Source organism: Dasypus novemcinctus, chromosome 5, assembly GCF_030445035.2.
Source record: "Dasypus novemcinctus isolate mDasNov1 chromosome 5, mDasNov1.1.hap2, whole genome shotgun sequence".
Taxonomy (NCBI): Eukaryota; Metazoa; Chordata; class Mammalia; order Cingulata; family Dasypodidae; genus Dasypus; species Dasypus novemcinctus.
Genome location: NC_080677.1, coordinates 10,128,535 through 10,141,346, shown reverse-complemented (window position 1 = coordinate 10,141,346; position 12,812 = coordinate 10,128,535). Strand labels below are relative to the sequence as shown.

The following is a 12,812-nucleotide window of genomic DNA, read 5'->3' as shown; positions in this document are numbered from 1 at the left end:
GTCATGCGGGCAAGTCAGGTCTCATGGTGACCTGGTGGCCCTGGGTTAAGTGCTCGCTCTCACTAAGGCCCAGAGCAGGCCAAAGCTGTTTCTCAAAGGAGCCTGGGAACCCGCAGAAGGGGGCTCAGCTTTGCGCCCCAGTGCTGTGGCCGGGTGCTGCTGTGATCCCCTGCCAAGGGCTTCCTGGCCCCCAGGCATGCCTAGCTGCCCCTGACCTCATGCAGGTGCTGAGGCAAACGGCCTCCTGGTGGCCAGGGGACGGCATACTGAGCGGAGGGCACAGGCAAGCTGGGCCGAAGCCGGGGTCCGTGCGCACCCCCCACCGTGACGAGGTGCGTTCCTGAAGGAAGAGCTGGCGCCCCTCACAGTGGAACTGTGCACACGCTTGCCTGGGGTGGGAGGTTCCAGAGGCTGCAGCAGCGTCTGGGCCGTGGGAGCCGTTAGGAGCTGGGGTGAACCCACAGGTGGGCAGCGGTGTCCGTGAGCCACAAAAGCACTTGGCAGACCTTGTGAGCATTTAGGGAGAAAAGAAAGGGCCGCAGACCTGCTTCTCCTCCAAATGACCCTCCAGGACCCCTCTGCACCCACCCTAACTGGAAGCATGCAGAGCAGGGGTTTCTAGGACATGCAGTCTGGTCTGGCCAAGCTGTCCCATCCGAGCTGTGGCATTCCCAGGTGTGTCCCCTGCGATGGGTTGTTGTCTTAAGCTACACAGACCCCTAGTGGGCTGGGGTGGGGACAGCGGCCCCTGCAGCACTGGTCTCATGGGAAGACTGGATACCTGAAGGAACTTCCAAGCTGGCAGAACAGAAGAGGTGGAAGTCCTGGGGAGGCAGCCCATAAGTGCCCTCGACATTGGGGCAAAAATAATATTTCCTCCTGCGCCAGCAGTATGGTTGATGTAACAGTGAAATGAAATACTGCTAAAGGAACGAGATGACACTACCCCTTGGCTGCCGGTGGCTCCCTGGTACCTTTTATTGTCAGGAAAGAGCGCACGGTCCTGGCTCACAGCTTGTGATAAACAGTCACTGCATGGATGAATCCACAGAGAAGCAAATCCTTAAAATTTGCTTGTTTGATATCCAAGCAGTGGGACCCACACAAAAAAAAGAACAATGCCCAAGAATTCACCCTGCTTGGTTGTTGTGTTAGTCAGCGTTCTCTAGGGAAACAGAATTGACAGGTGATACTGTAAATAGTAAGAGATTTTATAAAATCACCTTATGTGACTGGGGAATGCATGAGTCCAAATTCCACAGGGCAGGCTGCAAGCCAGGGACTCGATGCAGGTCCTCCATGAGCTCCCAGGAGGAGCTGAAGTAGAGGTGGGAGTCCTCTGACCACTCAGGTCTTCACTTCTCCTTTTAAAGCCTTCAGCTGATTGGATGGGACGCCTCTCGTTGCTAAAGGCCACCTCCTCAGTTGACTACAGATATCAGGAACTGACCGATGACTTAAGTTCACAGAATGTCCTCACAGTAACGATTAGGCCATTACTTGCTTGACCAAACAACTGGACCCCAGAACCTGACCATCACGATGGTATTCATGAGGTTGGAACCACCAAGGCCACATCACCTGGCTCAGCCTGACGGTGGTTCACGTGCTTCAGTCTCCCGTGGTCCAGCCTGACGCCGTGTCTTTGCTCTCAGTGTGCACTGGTCCGTGCTGCAGCTCACCCTCTGCTCCTGGCGGCCCCAGCAGCCGTGCAGGCCCAGCTCCCCGCCTCCTCTGAGCACTCCCCGCCCTGGCAGGCGGCATCCACCAGCCCTCCCCACCTCCTCAGGGGGCCTTCGTCTCCTCGCAGGTACGGGGCCCGGCCGAGGAATGAGTGAGTGAGCCGGAGCCACCATCACACCTTCTGTAACTGGGAGTTGGGACCACACGGCTTCTACTCTGTGATCCTGCCCACGGGCAGTGTCGTCGATGTGACTGGACAGAACTGTTTTAAGCTGTCACTCCAAGGTGGGGCGTACCAGCACGGCAGAATAACTCTTCTTTCTGAGAGGTTTTGGGGTGGCGCTTGTCTTAGTCATGGAGCTCCCATAACCAAATACCACACGCAGGGAGCGTGGAAACAGCAGGAAGCTGTCGTCTCGCGCGTCTGGAAGCTGGTGTGTCAGCTGGGCGGCTTCTGCGAAGCTGGAGGAAGAGTTGGCCCCTTGCCTCCCCAGTGGCTTGCCGGCAGTCAGCGCCTCGCTCCGTCTCGCTCTCTGTGTCTGCCTGTCCTCCTCCTGTGACACCAGATGTACTGGATCGCTGCGGTGGCCTCATTTGAACATGCCTAGTTCCACCTGTTTTGACCCTATTTCCAAATCAAGTCATGCGAGGGTTAGGACTCGGCGTATCTTTTAGGGAGACTCAGTTCAACCCCTGACACCGGGGTTTCCATGGAATCGAGCGCATTAGGGCCTGCTTAGGCCTCAGCCTGCGATGACCAGCCCTCCCCTGCTGGCACTCGGCTGGGCCAGGAGAAGGGTGCTGCTGGGAGCCGTGGGTGGGAGGGCGTCGCGTGGTCTCCAGCAGGCCGCCGCCTTGCTTGTCCCCCTGGAGGACCACGTGACGCCTGCCCGCCACCACCCGCCCGTTCCTCAGCTGAAACACCAGCACACCGTGATCCCACCCAGAGGAGGGGCGGACCAGAACGACAGAGCCGTGACAGCGGCTCCACGGCAGCTCTCAGTGCCGCGCTCGTCTGCACGGGCCCCCACGATTGATCCCGGTTGGGTTTTGATGTCAGGAGTGAGAGGTGCACAGGGGCTTCTTAGGGACTGGCAAGCTCAAGCCCTCGCCCCTGGCGCCGTGGGCATGAACCCACCTGTAAAGAGGGCCTTTGAGGACATTATCCTTCAGGTGGCCAGACTGGGCGAGGCCAGGCCTGGGCCAGTACGGCTGATGCCCGCCTACGCAGAGCAGCCAGCGTCAGCGGGAGCCCGAGGCGTGGGCACGAGGAGAGTGCCGTGTGGCAAGGGTGCTGGACGCAGCAGCCGGACCGGCCTTCCGTGCTGGACCAGGGGAGTGAATTCCTGCGGTGAAAGCCAGTCAGTGCCGGAAGCTAAGGGCATCTTAATTTATCCAGGGAATCCTTTCTAGAATATTCTAAACTGTACCCAACACAAATAGGTTTAAAATTAAGTTTCTCAGAATCATGTAACAAGAATTGTATCAATCCTATGGTTGATACAATTTATATAGATGACCTATATAAAGGTCATCTAAAGCATGTAGTATAAGACGGAGACACAAATAAGTGGGAATTCTTACTATTTCTGAGATAGAGGGCTCCATATTTTAAAAATATCCCCATGTTTGCCTATCTAGTTAATTCCACTGCCTATCAGAATCACAGTGCAAGGGAGACAGAGGGAAGTTTTTCTTTTCTCACTGTTTTTTTTTGCATGTGTAACTTTGCAAGTTCTTTGCCTGGGAGACTAAATTTATGAAAACAACCAAGACATTTTTGCAGAAGTAGAATAATGAAGGACAAGAATCTAGCCTTATTCAGATTACCTTTGGACATTGCCTTATTGTGGGAATTAGGGTCTTTGGGTAGGAATCAACTTTGTAAGAAAGTATATTCTTAAAGGTAAAAAGTAGCATTTTGTATTTAAAACACAATACTTTCTTGTCCAGTGTTTTCCAGGGTGCCTGACGATTCAGATTCGCACTGTTTTGTGTATTTTCATTGTGGTTTTAATCTACTCAGTGGCCCAAGGCTGTGTGGTAAGTATTCTTAGCTTAGCAAGGGTCACAGCTGGCGATGGCCTTGCAAATGTGCCAGGGCCGGGGGCCGCCAGGTGGGGGAACAGGGGGTAGGGTGAGGGTGAAGGGTGGGAAGTGAGGTGGGGGTAAGGAGACGAAGTGGATGTGAGGTGGGCGGGGTGGGTGTGAGGTGAGTGGGGGTTGATGTAGATGGGGGTGAGGTTGGGTGAAGTGGGATGTGAGGTGGATGGGCACGGGGCAAAGTTGGGGTGGAGGTGGAGTTGGGGGTGAGGTATATGGGTGGGGCTGTAGGGTGAGGGTGATGGGAGGTTGGGGATGAAGGGTGTGGGGTGAGGTACAGGATGGGGTGAGGTGGATGGGGTGGGTGTATGGAGAGTGAGTGGGGAGGAGGGGAGGGGGGTGGGATATAAGGTGGATGGAGTGGGAGGGTGGGAGGTGAGGGTGGGGGAGTGACGTGAGAGGGCAGGGGTGAGAATGGTGGGGGTGTGGGCTGGGGGGTGGAGGGGTGGGGCCAGGGGAAGGAGCCCAAAGAGGTGCCCGGGAGAGGAGGCTCACCCGGCAGAGGACACAGCAAGCCCCTCCAGGGGTGAGTGGGCAGTGGCCCCGAGTTAGGAGAGAGACCCGCTGGGAGGGATGGAGCGGGCGGTGGGCTGGGCCAGGGCGTGCAGGCGGGAGGGCCCTCTCCCGCAGCGGTGGGGGCAGTGGAGGGCACAGGCAGGCTGGGCAGGGGCGGTGGGGCAGTGGGTGAGCACGCAGCCCCGGCCTCCTCCCACCAGGTGTGCTGCATGCCCTGGACCTGGAGCGCCAGCCCCAACGGCTCCCTGCTGGCCCTGTCCGCCGGGGGCCGGCGCCCACCGCTGCCCGCCCTGCCCTGCGAATCCGCGCCCCATGCCCTGCTCTGCTGCCTCGTGGGCACCCTCACGCTCGCCATCTTCCTGCGCGTGCCCTCCTTGCCGAAAATGATCCTCCTGGCGGTGCTCACCGCGTCCTCCATCCTTGTCCTGGAGCTCAGCGGGTACACGCGAGCCAGCAGGTACGCATGCCCTGCTCCCCTGCCCGAGATGTGCAGGGGCAGGTGGTTTTCTTCCGAAGTTTCTCCTTGTCGTTGTGAAGCCCCGTGTTACCGTTTTCTGATTCGACACCTGCCAAGCACGCAGCCTAGGGAAAAATGGGTTTCGTCGGGCAGCTTCTCCATTTCCCCCACGGGCCGGGATTCTGGCCAGGGTTAGCATTCCCTGGGCCTTGGGGTGAAAGGGCTCGGGACCTGTGGGCGGGCATCGAATGCTGCTGGGCTCGGGCCGGCACACCCAGCGCTCACCCGGGCTTTCCTCGCTCACTCCCAGGGGCGGCGCCGTGTCCCTGCGCAGCTACGAGCCCGTGCTGGCTGCCCTGCTGTTCGCCTGCACGCTCGCCCTGCACTCCAGGCAGGTGGACCTCACGCTGCGGCTGGACTACCTCTGGGCCGTGCAGGCAAGGCGGGCCCCGTCCATGTCCTTGCAGGGGTGGAGGTGGGAGAGGGGCCGCACGCTGAGGTCCCGTCTCAGCTGCAGGGCTGGGAACCCTGGAGCTGGAGGGCGGGCACTGCTGAGGGTAGGGGATGCAGTAACGTGCAGGGGGGCCGCAAAAAGTAGGACCAATGTCCTGGAAGACACTGCATGGGGAGTCGGACGACAGGCTGTTTTGTGATGCAGCGCGTGTCCCACCCTACGGGGGGGCAGGCGTCCTGGGGAGATGCTGCCGTGACAGTGCTGAGTGGTGTCGGGAGGTGCTGTGGGCTTCGTCAGGGGCTTTGGGGAGCACATGGGAAATGCACGTTCTTGCCCTACCCACCCCAGATTTTGTAGGTCTCTAGGTGGAGATCAGGCACCCAGGAGTTTAAACAAGTCCCCTGGGGGATTCTGGGGCGAGAGACCTGGGGATGCCAGATTTGAGGACCCGTGGGTCAGAGAATGCGTGAGCTGTCTTTGAGCCTCGAACATCTGGGGAGCCAGGGGTGGCTCGGGGTTCCTTGATGTGTTTTGGTGGCCTCACGCCTAGGTGTGGCTCTAGCTACATAGCCAGACATATGGACACGTGGGCCTGGCCGAAGCCCCTTTCATGGTGGAGCCCAGGGCTGGGGGTCAGGTGGTGTCCCCATGCCACCCCAGGTGCCCTGCCCTGCGCTCCCAGGGCCTCACACGCCACCTGCTGAACTTCCACACGTGCTGCCCTTGGGCAACCTTCTTCACCTTGGTTCCCGCATCGAAAAATGGGGGGGCAGGGCACAGACCGAAGTGGGTAAATACTCACTTTAGCAAGAGATCCTTGCGTTAGTCAGATTTCTCCAGATAATCAGAAGCAGCAGCATATATACCTGTACATATACACAAAGAGATTTATTGTAAATCTCGTGCGATTTGTGGGGCTGGCAAGCCTCGATTCCACAGGGCAGGCCCGAGGCTGCAAACCCCTGGTGTTGGGTTCTCGAGTCTGAACCTGTAGAGAGGCCACCAGGCTGGAAACTTGTGGAGGCGTGGAGGGAGCAGTGCCAAGGCAGAATCACTTCTGCTCCCAGAGCCCCTTGTTCTGTACATTTAGACCACCATCTGGTCTGGTGAGGCTCGTGCCCAAGCTGGAGGGCACCTCCTTTGCCTAAGGTAGACTGGTTGTTAAAGTGCCTGCACAGCCTCCCTCAACTTGGCTGGTATTTGGCCAAACAGCTGGACACCAGTCCCTGTCCAAGTTGACACACACAATTAGCCATAGAGCAGACATATTTTGATGCCTTGAGAAGGAGTGTGTCACTGTCCCCGGTGTCTGATGCCTTCATTCCGTGCAGCAGCCTGACCCGGGAGGTGCAGTGCCAAGTGCAGTGGCCTGTAGAGGGTCCATGCCTTACCCAGGGTGGGGAGCTGGCCGACTCCCGGATGCTTAGCACCTCATCCAAGCAGTGCTTTCGGTCAGGTGGTAGATCCTCGCAGCAGGGCTGCCCTCTGCACCCCACATTGAAGGGGGCACCCAGCCTAGGGTTCGGAGCACAGGGAACGTGAGGATGTCAGGTTGGGAAGGAATAACTGGGTTGGTGGGAACCCCTTGGGCTTATCGTGGAGGTTCTAGATGCCCCGGAAATCAGCCCGGTCAACCTCAGTCCCTTATAGAAGCTTCCAGAAGCTGCTCATGTTCCACCCATCCTGGGCGTTCTTCCCTGGAGGGGCTGGCTGGCGCCCCCAGGCTGTACAGCTGCCTACCCTGAGGCTCAGCAAGGGGTCGGGCAGGCTCAGGAGTGGGAGGCAGCAGCGCTGGGGGACGGGGCTGGGGCCTGCAGTTAGGCAGTCCCTGCCCCATCCCAGCAACGCCACGTAGGACCTTTGTGCCCGTCACCAGGCAGCGATCTCTCCTCCATCAGCAGGAAAGTGGGGGCAACAACCCTAGGCCAGGTAGGAGGGGTAATTGGGATTCTGTTCCTACCTGTGAGGCTGAGCTGCCCTTTTAGGAACTCCTACTATCTGACTCCTTCTCCCAGCCCCGGAGCCCTGGGAGGGCTCCAGCGGCCGCTAGGGGAGAAATGGGGAGGTGGCAGAGGGTGGGCTGCACCTGCAGGGCCCCCACCTGCACTTCGTGGGCAGAAAGGCAGGCCTGTGTGCAGGTGAGAACCCTGGGAAACGCTTGGCTGCGCAGTCTGGAAAGAACAAGCCAACTAGGCAGGCTTTCCCAGCACATCAGGGCAGGCTGCATATGTAACCTAAAGCATTGTTTTGTGTCTCTGGGTAAACCAAGGGAAGATTATGGGTGGATAGAGTCTACCTGCCTGGATCTCTGTCTTTTGATGCTAGGGGGAATATATCATCCACTTACTCTTTATCCCTCTGTTATAACAGCTTTGTTGAGATAGAATCCACTTCCTGTACGATTCACCCATTTGAAGTGGGTTTTAACATATTCACAAATTCATGCATTCTTTGCCGCATCTTAGAACATCATCATCACTCCAGAAAGAGACCCTGTACCCATTAGCCATCACTTCCCATTTCCCTGCTACTTCCTGTCTCCGTGCTGTTTCACTATTCCTCAACTTGCTCCCTGCTACTTCCTGTCTCTGTACTGTTTCACTTAATCCTCAACCTGCGGAGCAATTTAGTGCTGTTCTGGGCAAAGACACCTCCTGGGAGCTGCCAGGCAGAGGCCGGAGCTGGGCCTTGTGGGGCCCAGGCCCTCCCTGGTTCTCCGGAGCCTGTGGTTCGGTGCTGTCCTCACACCTCGCCTGGCATTCTGGAGCTCGCCGAGTCCTGTCCCCTCTCCTTGGGGCTCAGTCAGGGCCCCACAGCAGCAGGGCTGGTGGGTTTTCACTCTCCGGATTCCCTCTGCGGAATGCGCTGGGCCTTTGGTGCCCCTGCCATGGGGCACGTTTGAGCCTGGCTTGGTCCTCCCCTTGAAGGATGCCCAGCCTGCAGCAGGGAATGAAGAGTCTGGCAGTTGACATCATGTGAGAGAGACTGACCGGGGTCACAAGAGCAGGTCCCCGCAAAGCTCAGCCAGGGTCAGAGATAGCGCTGGGGAAGAGCCGGGTTTTCCCTGGGCTTGTAGGATGCGTAAGAATCATGGCCAAAGGACGGTAGACTGGAGTTGCTGGGAACAGGCTGGGTTATTTGGGATAAGTTCAGCCAAGGCTCTAGGTGGGAAAGGTAGCAGGTGTGTGGAGGTGAGGCCCACCTGGTGAAGTTTCAGAGGAACAGGCAGACCCCGGGAAGGGGTCCGAGGTGTCACAGAGGCCTGGATGACAGGCCCGGGCCTCCCCTCCTTTCTGGACGGTAAAGGCTGGCCAGGGCCTCAGGGTGGGAGGTGACAAGCCCTGGTGCTTGTCTCAGGAAGGTGACCTGGTGAGCCAAGGGGCAGGCCGGCACCCCATGGTAGCCCCAGGAGACATGGGAGCCCATCTTGCATGGCCGCAGGGAGGCCAGGAGGGCTGTCTCAGGAGGAGCCCACCTCATCAGTGCCGTCGGGCGAGGAGTGCATCCTGGGTCACTCAGGTCTCGGCAGAGGACAACGCACCCTCACGTCGGGGGAGATCAGGAGAGTTTGGTACCAGTTGCTTATTTGCAAAGATGGCGGCAGGGTGGAGGGAACCCACAAAGGCGGGCAGTTAGAGTGGAAAGGTTCTCACCCCAGGCCTAAGGCAAAGGGGGGTGGGTCTGGAACCAAGGGACAGTGGGTCCACCTGACAGGGTGCAAGGGACCAGGGGACATGGTCAAGCACAGTAACCACATCCAGAGGAAGCCAGTGCTCTCCTTACAATCAGCTCCTTTGGTGGCCCCATTGGCTGAACCCAACCTGGAGCAGGAGGGCCAGGAAGTGGGCAGGGGATCCTCCAGCCAGCCTCCCAGGGACAGAGAGCGTGGGGAGTGGGTATCAGGCGCCAAAGGAAGATGGCCGGCACATTTGAGTTCCTGGCAGGGAGCACTGGCCAGCCGCTGTTGGCAACAGCCGCCCCGCAGAATGGGAGGGAGCCTCTCTCTGACCGGCCAGGCCACCCAACTTGGTCTTTGACTGCGGCTGGCTCTCAGGGTCAGCCACTGGTCCTTAAGTGAGATTTGTCCTTGTAAGGTGCTGACCCAGCCCTCAGCTGGCCCCTCTGGTCTGAGCTCTTTTTAGATAAGTGTACCTCCTCAGAGCTTCAGAACAGCCTCGGGGATGAACAAGGCTGGGTTTCTAAATTACGTATCCGGGCTGGGTTTCTATATTATGTACCTGGGAATTCTAAATTATGTACGAGGACACGTATGTGGCTCCTTATGTTTATAAGGCAATGTGGAAGCTTTGGAGCCTCCTCCCAGCTGATGGAAACCTCCGAGGTGAGGCATTCTCTTTCATCTTGGTTGGCCAGGACTTTTCTTTAAATGTCCTCCAGTGTAACATCTGACCTTGCCATGGGACTCCCCATTCAGTGTCACCACCTAGCTATACTCCTGCCCCCAGGATCTGAATGAGTTGAGTACAAGTTTCTGGAGAGTGAGATTGTGTTCCCTAGCTTCACAGCAACCAGGTGAAGTTTGGACCAGTGTGTGCCGAGTGTGTCGTGAGGTAAGGGGATCTTCAGTGGAACACACTGACATATTTCCATAGATACATAACAAATAACGCCACCTCACTTTCCTGTAACCTCAGGAAAACAAGGAACTTTCTAGACTTTGCCCAGTTGTCCCCTGGACATTTAGGCATGTCACGCAGACATCAGAGGGCCTCCAACTGTTGCAAAATTACTAGGTCAAATACCAGGTGGGTTAATCAGTTCCTGAGTCCTGACTGGAAATAAAATCTGCTTGAATAGACAGACTGTTTTCCTTGTGATGCCATTCTCAACCGCTTAAGCTTTAACTATTTAAATGCTTTTGTTCCCATGTAATTTTTCCTTTGATCTGAGTAGCTAATCGTAATGGCAGTTACAGTTTTTGTGTTTATGCTATCCAGTACTGATTGCAGTTAAAACAGTTTCTGTGTTGATGGATGTCTAACCCGAGGGCTAGGCCGCTTGTGCAGCTGCTGTCACTAATATTTAGAGAAGCTGCCCGGGGTGGTGAAGCAAGCATGGAATCTCCAGTCACCAAAGCTGACTTAGAGACCCAATCCCACCCTTACCAGGATGTGGCCTTCAGTCCCTGACTTTCTCCAAGCCTCAGTTTCCCCACATTACAATAATAACACTCGTCTCACAAGAGGTGTTGGAAAGTTGACATGTAACACAAGCTGCAAGAAGGCTTTGCAGACTTGAAAATGCTATATGCTTGTGAGTCATCATTTTGTTCTCTTGTTACTGGCCCTGAGTTTCAACTCTGGGACATCTTCAAAAACAGCTTTTATGGGGGACAAATGATTTCAGACTTTCCACAGCTATATTCTGCCGCACGCTACCCTGGAAGCTCCCAAGGAACCAAACATCAATGCTGGATCTTAGGACCAACTCATACACAAGAAGCAAGACCCCTTGGTCATCCAGGAAATGCACAGCCTTTGGTGGGCTGCCACTCAGTGGTGTTACCACGTGTCTCCACCCAGCAGGTGCTTAGGGAGCTGTGTGATGTACCAAGACCTGTGCTAGGGAGGCTCGCGGGGTGTAGTCCTTGCCCTCCGAGCTCACAGAGCCTTCAGGGAACCCAGCTGGTCAGGACAGTGAGGGAAAACTTAGCCCGGGACCCTGAGCCAGCCCATGTGGCCTCTAAAGAGAGTACCTGAACTGGGTCTTGAAGAACACATAGGGATTAGTCAAGGGAAGGTGGGGGGGGGGGGAAGTTCCAGCATCTCCTGATGTAATGGCAGTAGCAGTGGTGGTGGTTTTAGTCTGTTAATATGGCAGATTACATTGGTTTAACCTTTGATAATTAAATCAAATTAATCTCCTATTCTCGGTATAAACCTTACTTGATGACATATCATTTTCTATTTCATTGATTTCCACTTTGACCTTTATTATTTCCTCCAGTTTCTTTTTCTATCACTCCTTCTCCCTTCCTTTCTTGGGGACCCCAGTTACACATGTAGTAGGCCCTTTGAAGTTGGCTCACAAATAACTAACGCTCTGTTCGTGTTTGTTGTTGTCATTCTTTTTTTTTCTGTTTCATTTTTTATTGTTTTATTGCTATGTCTCCAAACCTACTAATCTTTTCTTTTGAAGTGCCTAATCTGCTTTGAATCTTACCCAGTTCATTTTCATCCCAGAGGTTAGTTTTCATTTCTAGAAGGTAGATTTGTGTTATTTTTATATCTTCCTTGTTTCTTACATAGCCAATGTTTCTTCCTTGCTTCTTAAACATATGTAATACATGTACAGTAACTGTGAGGAGGTTCTTGACTTCTAACCCTATAAAATTCCTTCTCCTGGGTCAGTCTTGGTTTATGAGTTTTTCTCCTCCTTATGGGTTGTAATTTTCTGCATCTTTGCATCTGTTCATTTTTCAGTGGATGCCAGACATTTTTAATTCTACATTCTTGGATGCTCCATATTGTTGTATTCTAAATATTCTTGATCCTTCTTCTAGGACTCAGATAAGTGACTTGGAAACACCTTGAGTCTTTGGGGTCTTTCCTTTAAGTTGTGTTAGAATGAACCAGGAAGAACATTTATTCCAGGACTCATTTTGCCCACTAGTTAAGTAAAACCCTTTTCAGTTCTCTACCTGTTGCGCAGTGAATGATAAGGTTTCCTTTTCCTGTCAATAGATGCATGAACCCATGTAAGCCCTATGTGCACTTTGGGGGTTGTTTGCAGTCCTATGGGGTGATTCTCTCCCTGGTAGTTGTCTCAGGCACATGTCCTGTTAGATGCTCAACTGAGTTGGAGGGGACCCTCTGCAAATCTCTAGATCCCTCTCTCACCTGTAGTATCTGCCTCAAAACTACAGCTGCTTTGGCTTCCTTAGTCTCCGATCTTTGACCCCTCAGTTCTGAAGGGCCACCAGGCACTATATGAGCCCCCACCCCTACTTCCTATGCTGTGGCCTGGAAATTCTCTCTGGGCAGTAAGCTGGGGCAGTAGTAGGGCTCTTCTCTCTTGTCTATCATCCATTCCTCATGGATCATTGTCTTTTATGGCTTCATGTCCATGTTTTGAAATTTGTTCTTTTATATATTTGTGTGCTTTTCTTGTTTTTCCTAGGAGGGTAACTTCAATCCTTATTACTCTGTCTTGGCCAGAAGCCAAACTCCACATGCTTATTTAAATTTCTTCAATCCTGTGAGGGGGTTATTATCCCCATGTCACATGCAAGGACTCTGATGCTCAGAGGGTAAAATAAATGGCTAAGATCAAAACTGGCCCTCAAACCAAAATCTGTCTTCTCCATCAGCACACTGTCATTGCCACAGCAGGCCATCCCCGTGACCCTGCTCTTGCCAGATAAGGAATGTCAAGAGAAGGGCAACCTGCCAGGAGAGTTCTTTTCCTACAGGGTGCTTGACACACAGTCAAGAATCTATCTCACTCTGAAATAGTTAAGATTTCAAATGAAAACACAAAGAACTTTTCTGCAGGATTGGATCTGGAGTAGAAAGGATCTGGGATGATTTCAATAAAGAATGAGAACACTTACAATGCTCCTAGGCACTTTCTGGCCAT

At 54.5% G+C, this 12,812-nt stretch overlaps 1 protein-coding gene across 1 annotated transcript in view; it reads left to right on the top strand.

Moving 5' to 3' along the window:
- The window catches only part of ADCY1 (adenylate cyclase 1), a 207,670-nt gene that overhangs the window by 158,511 nt on the left and 36,347 nt on the right, over positions 1-12,812 (top strand). Inside the window, exons 12-14 of the mRNA XM_058296659.1 lie at positions 3,637-3,726; positions 4,503-4,759; positions 5,070-5,196. Of these exons, the coding sequence (XP_058152642.1) occupies positions 3,637-3,726; positions 4,503-4,759; positions 5,070-5,196 (474 nt within the window). The remainder of the gene's footprint in view (positions 1-3,636; positions 3,727-4,502; positions 4,760-5,069; positions 5,197-12,812) is intronic.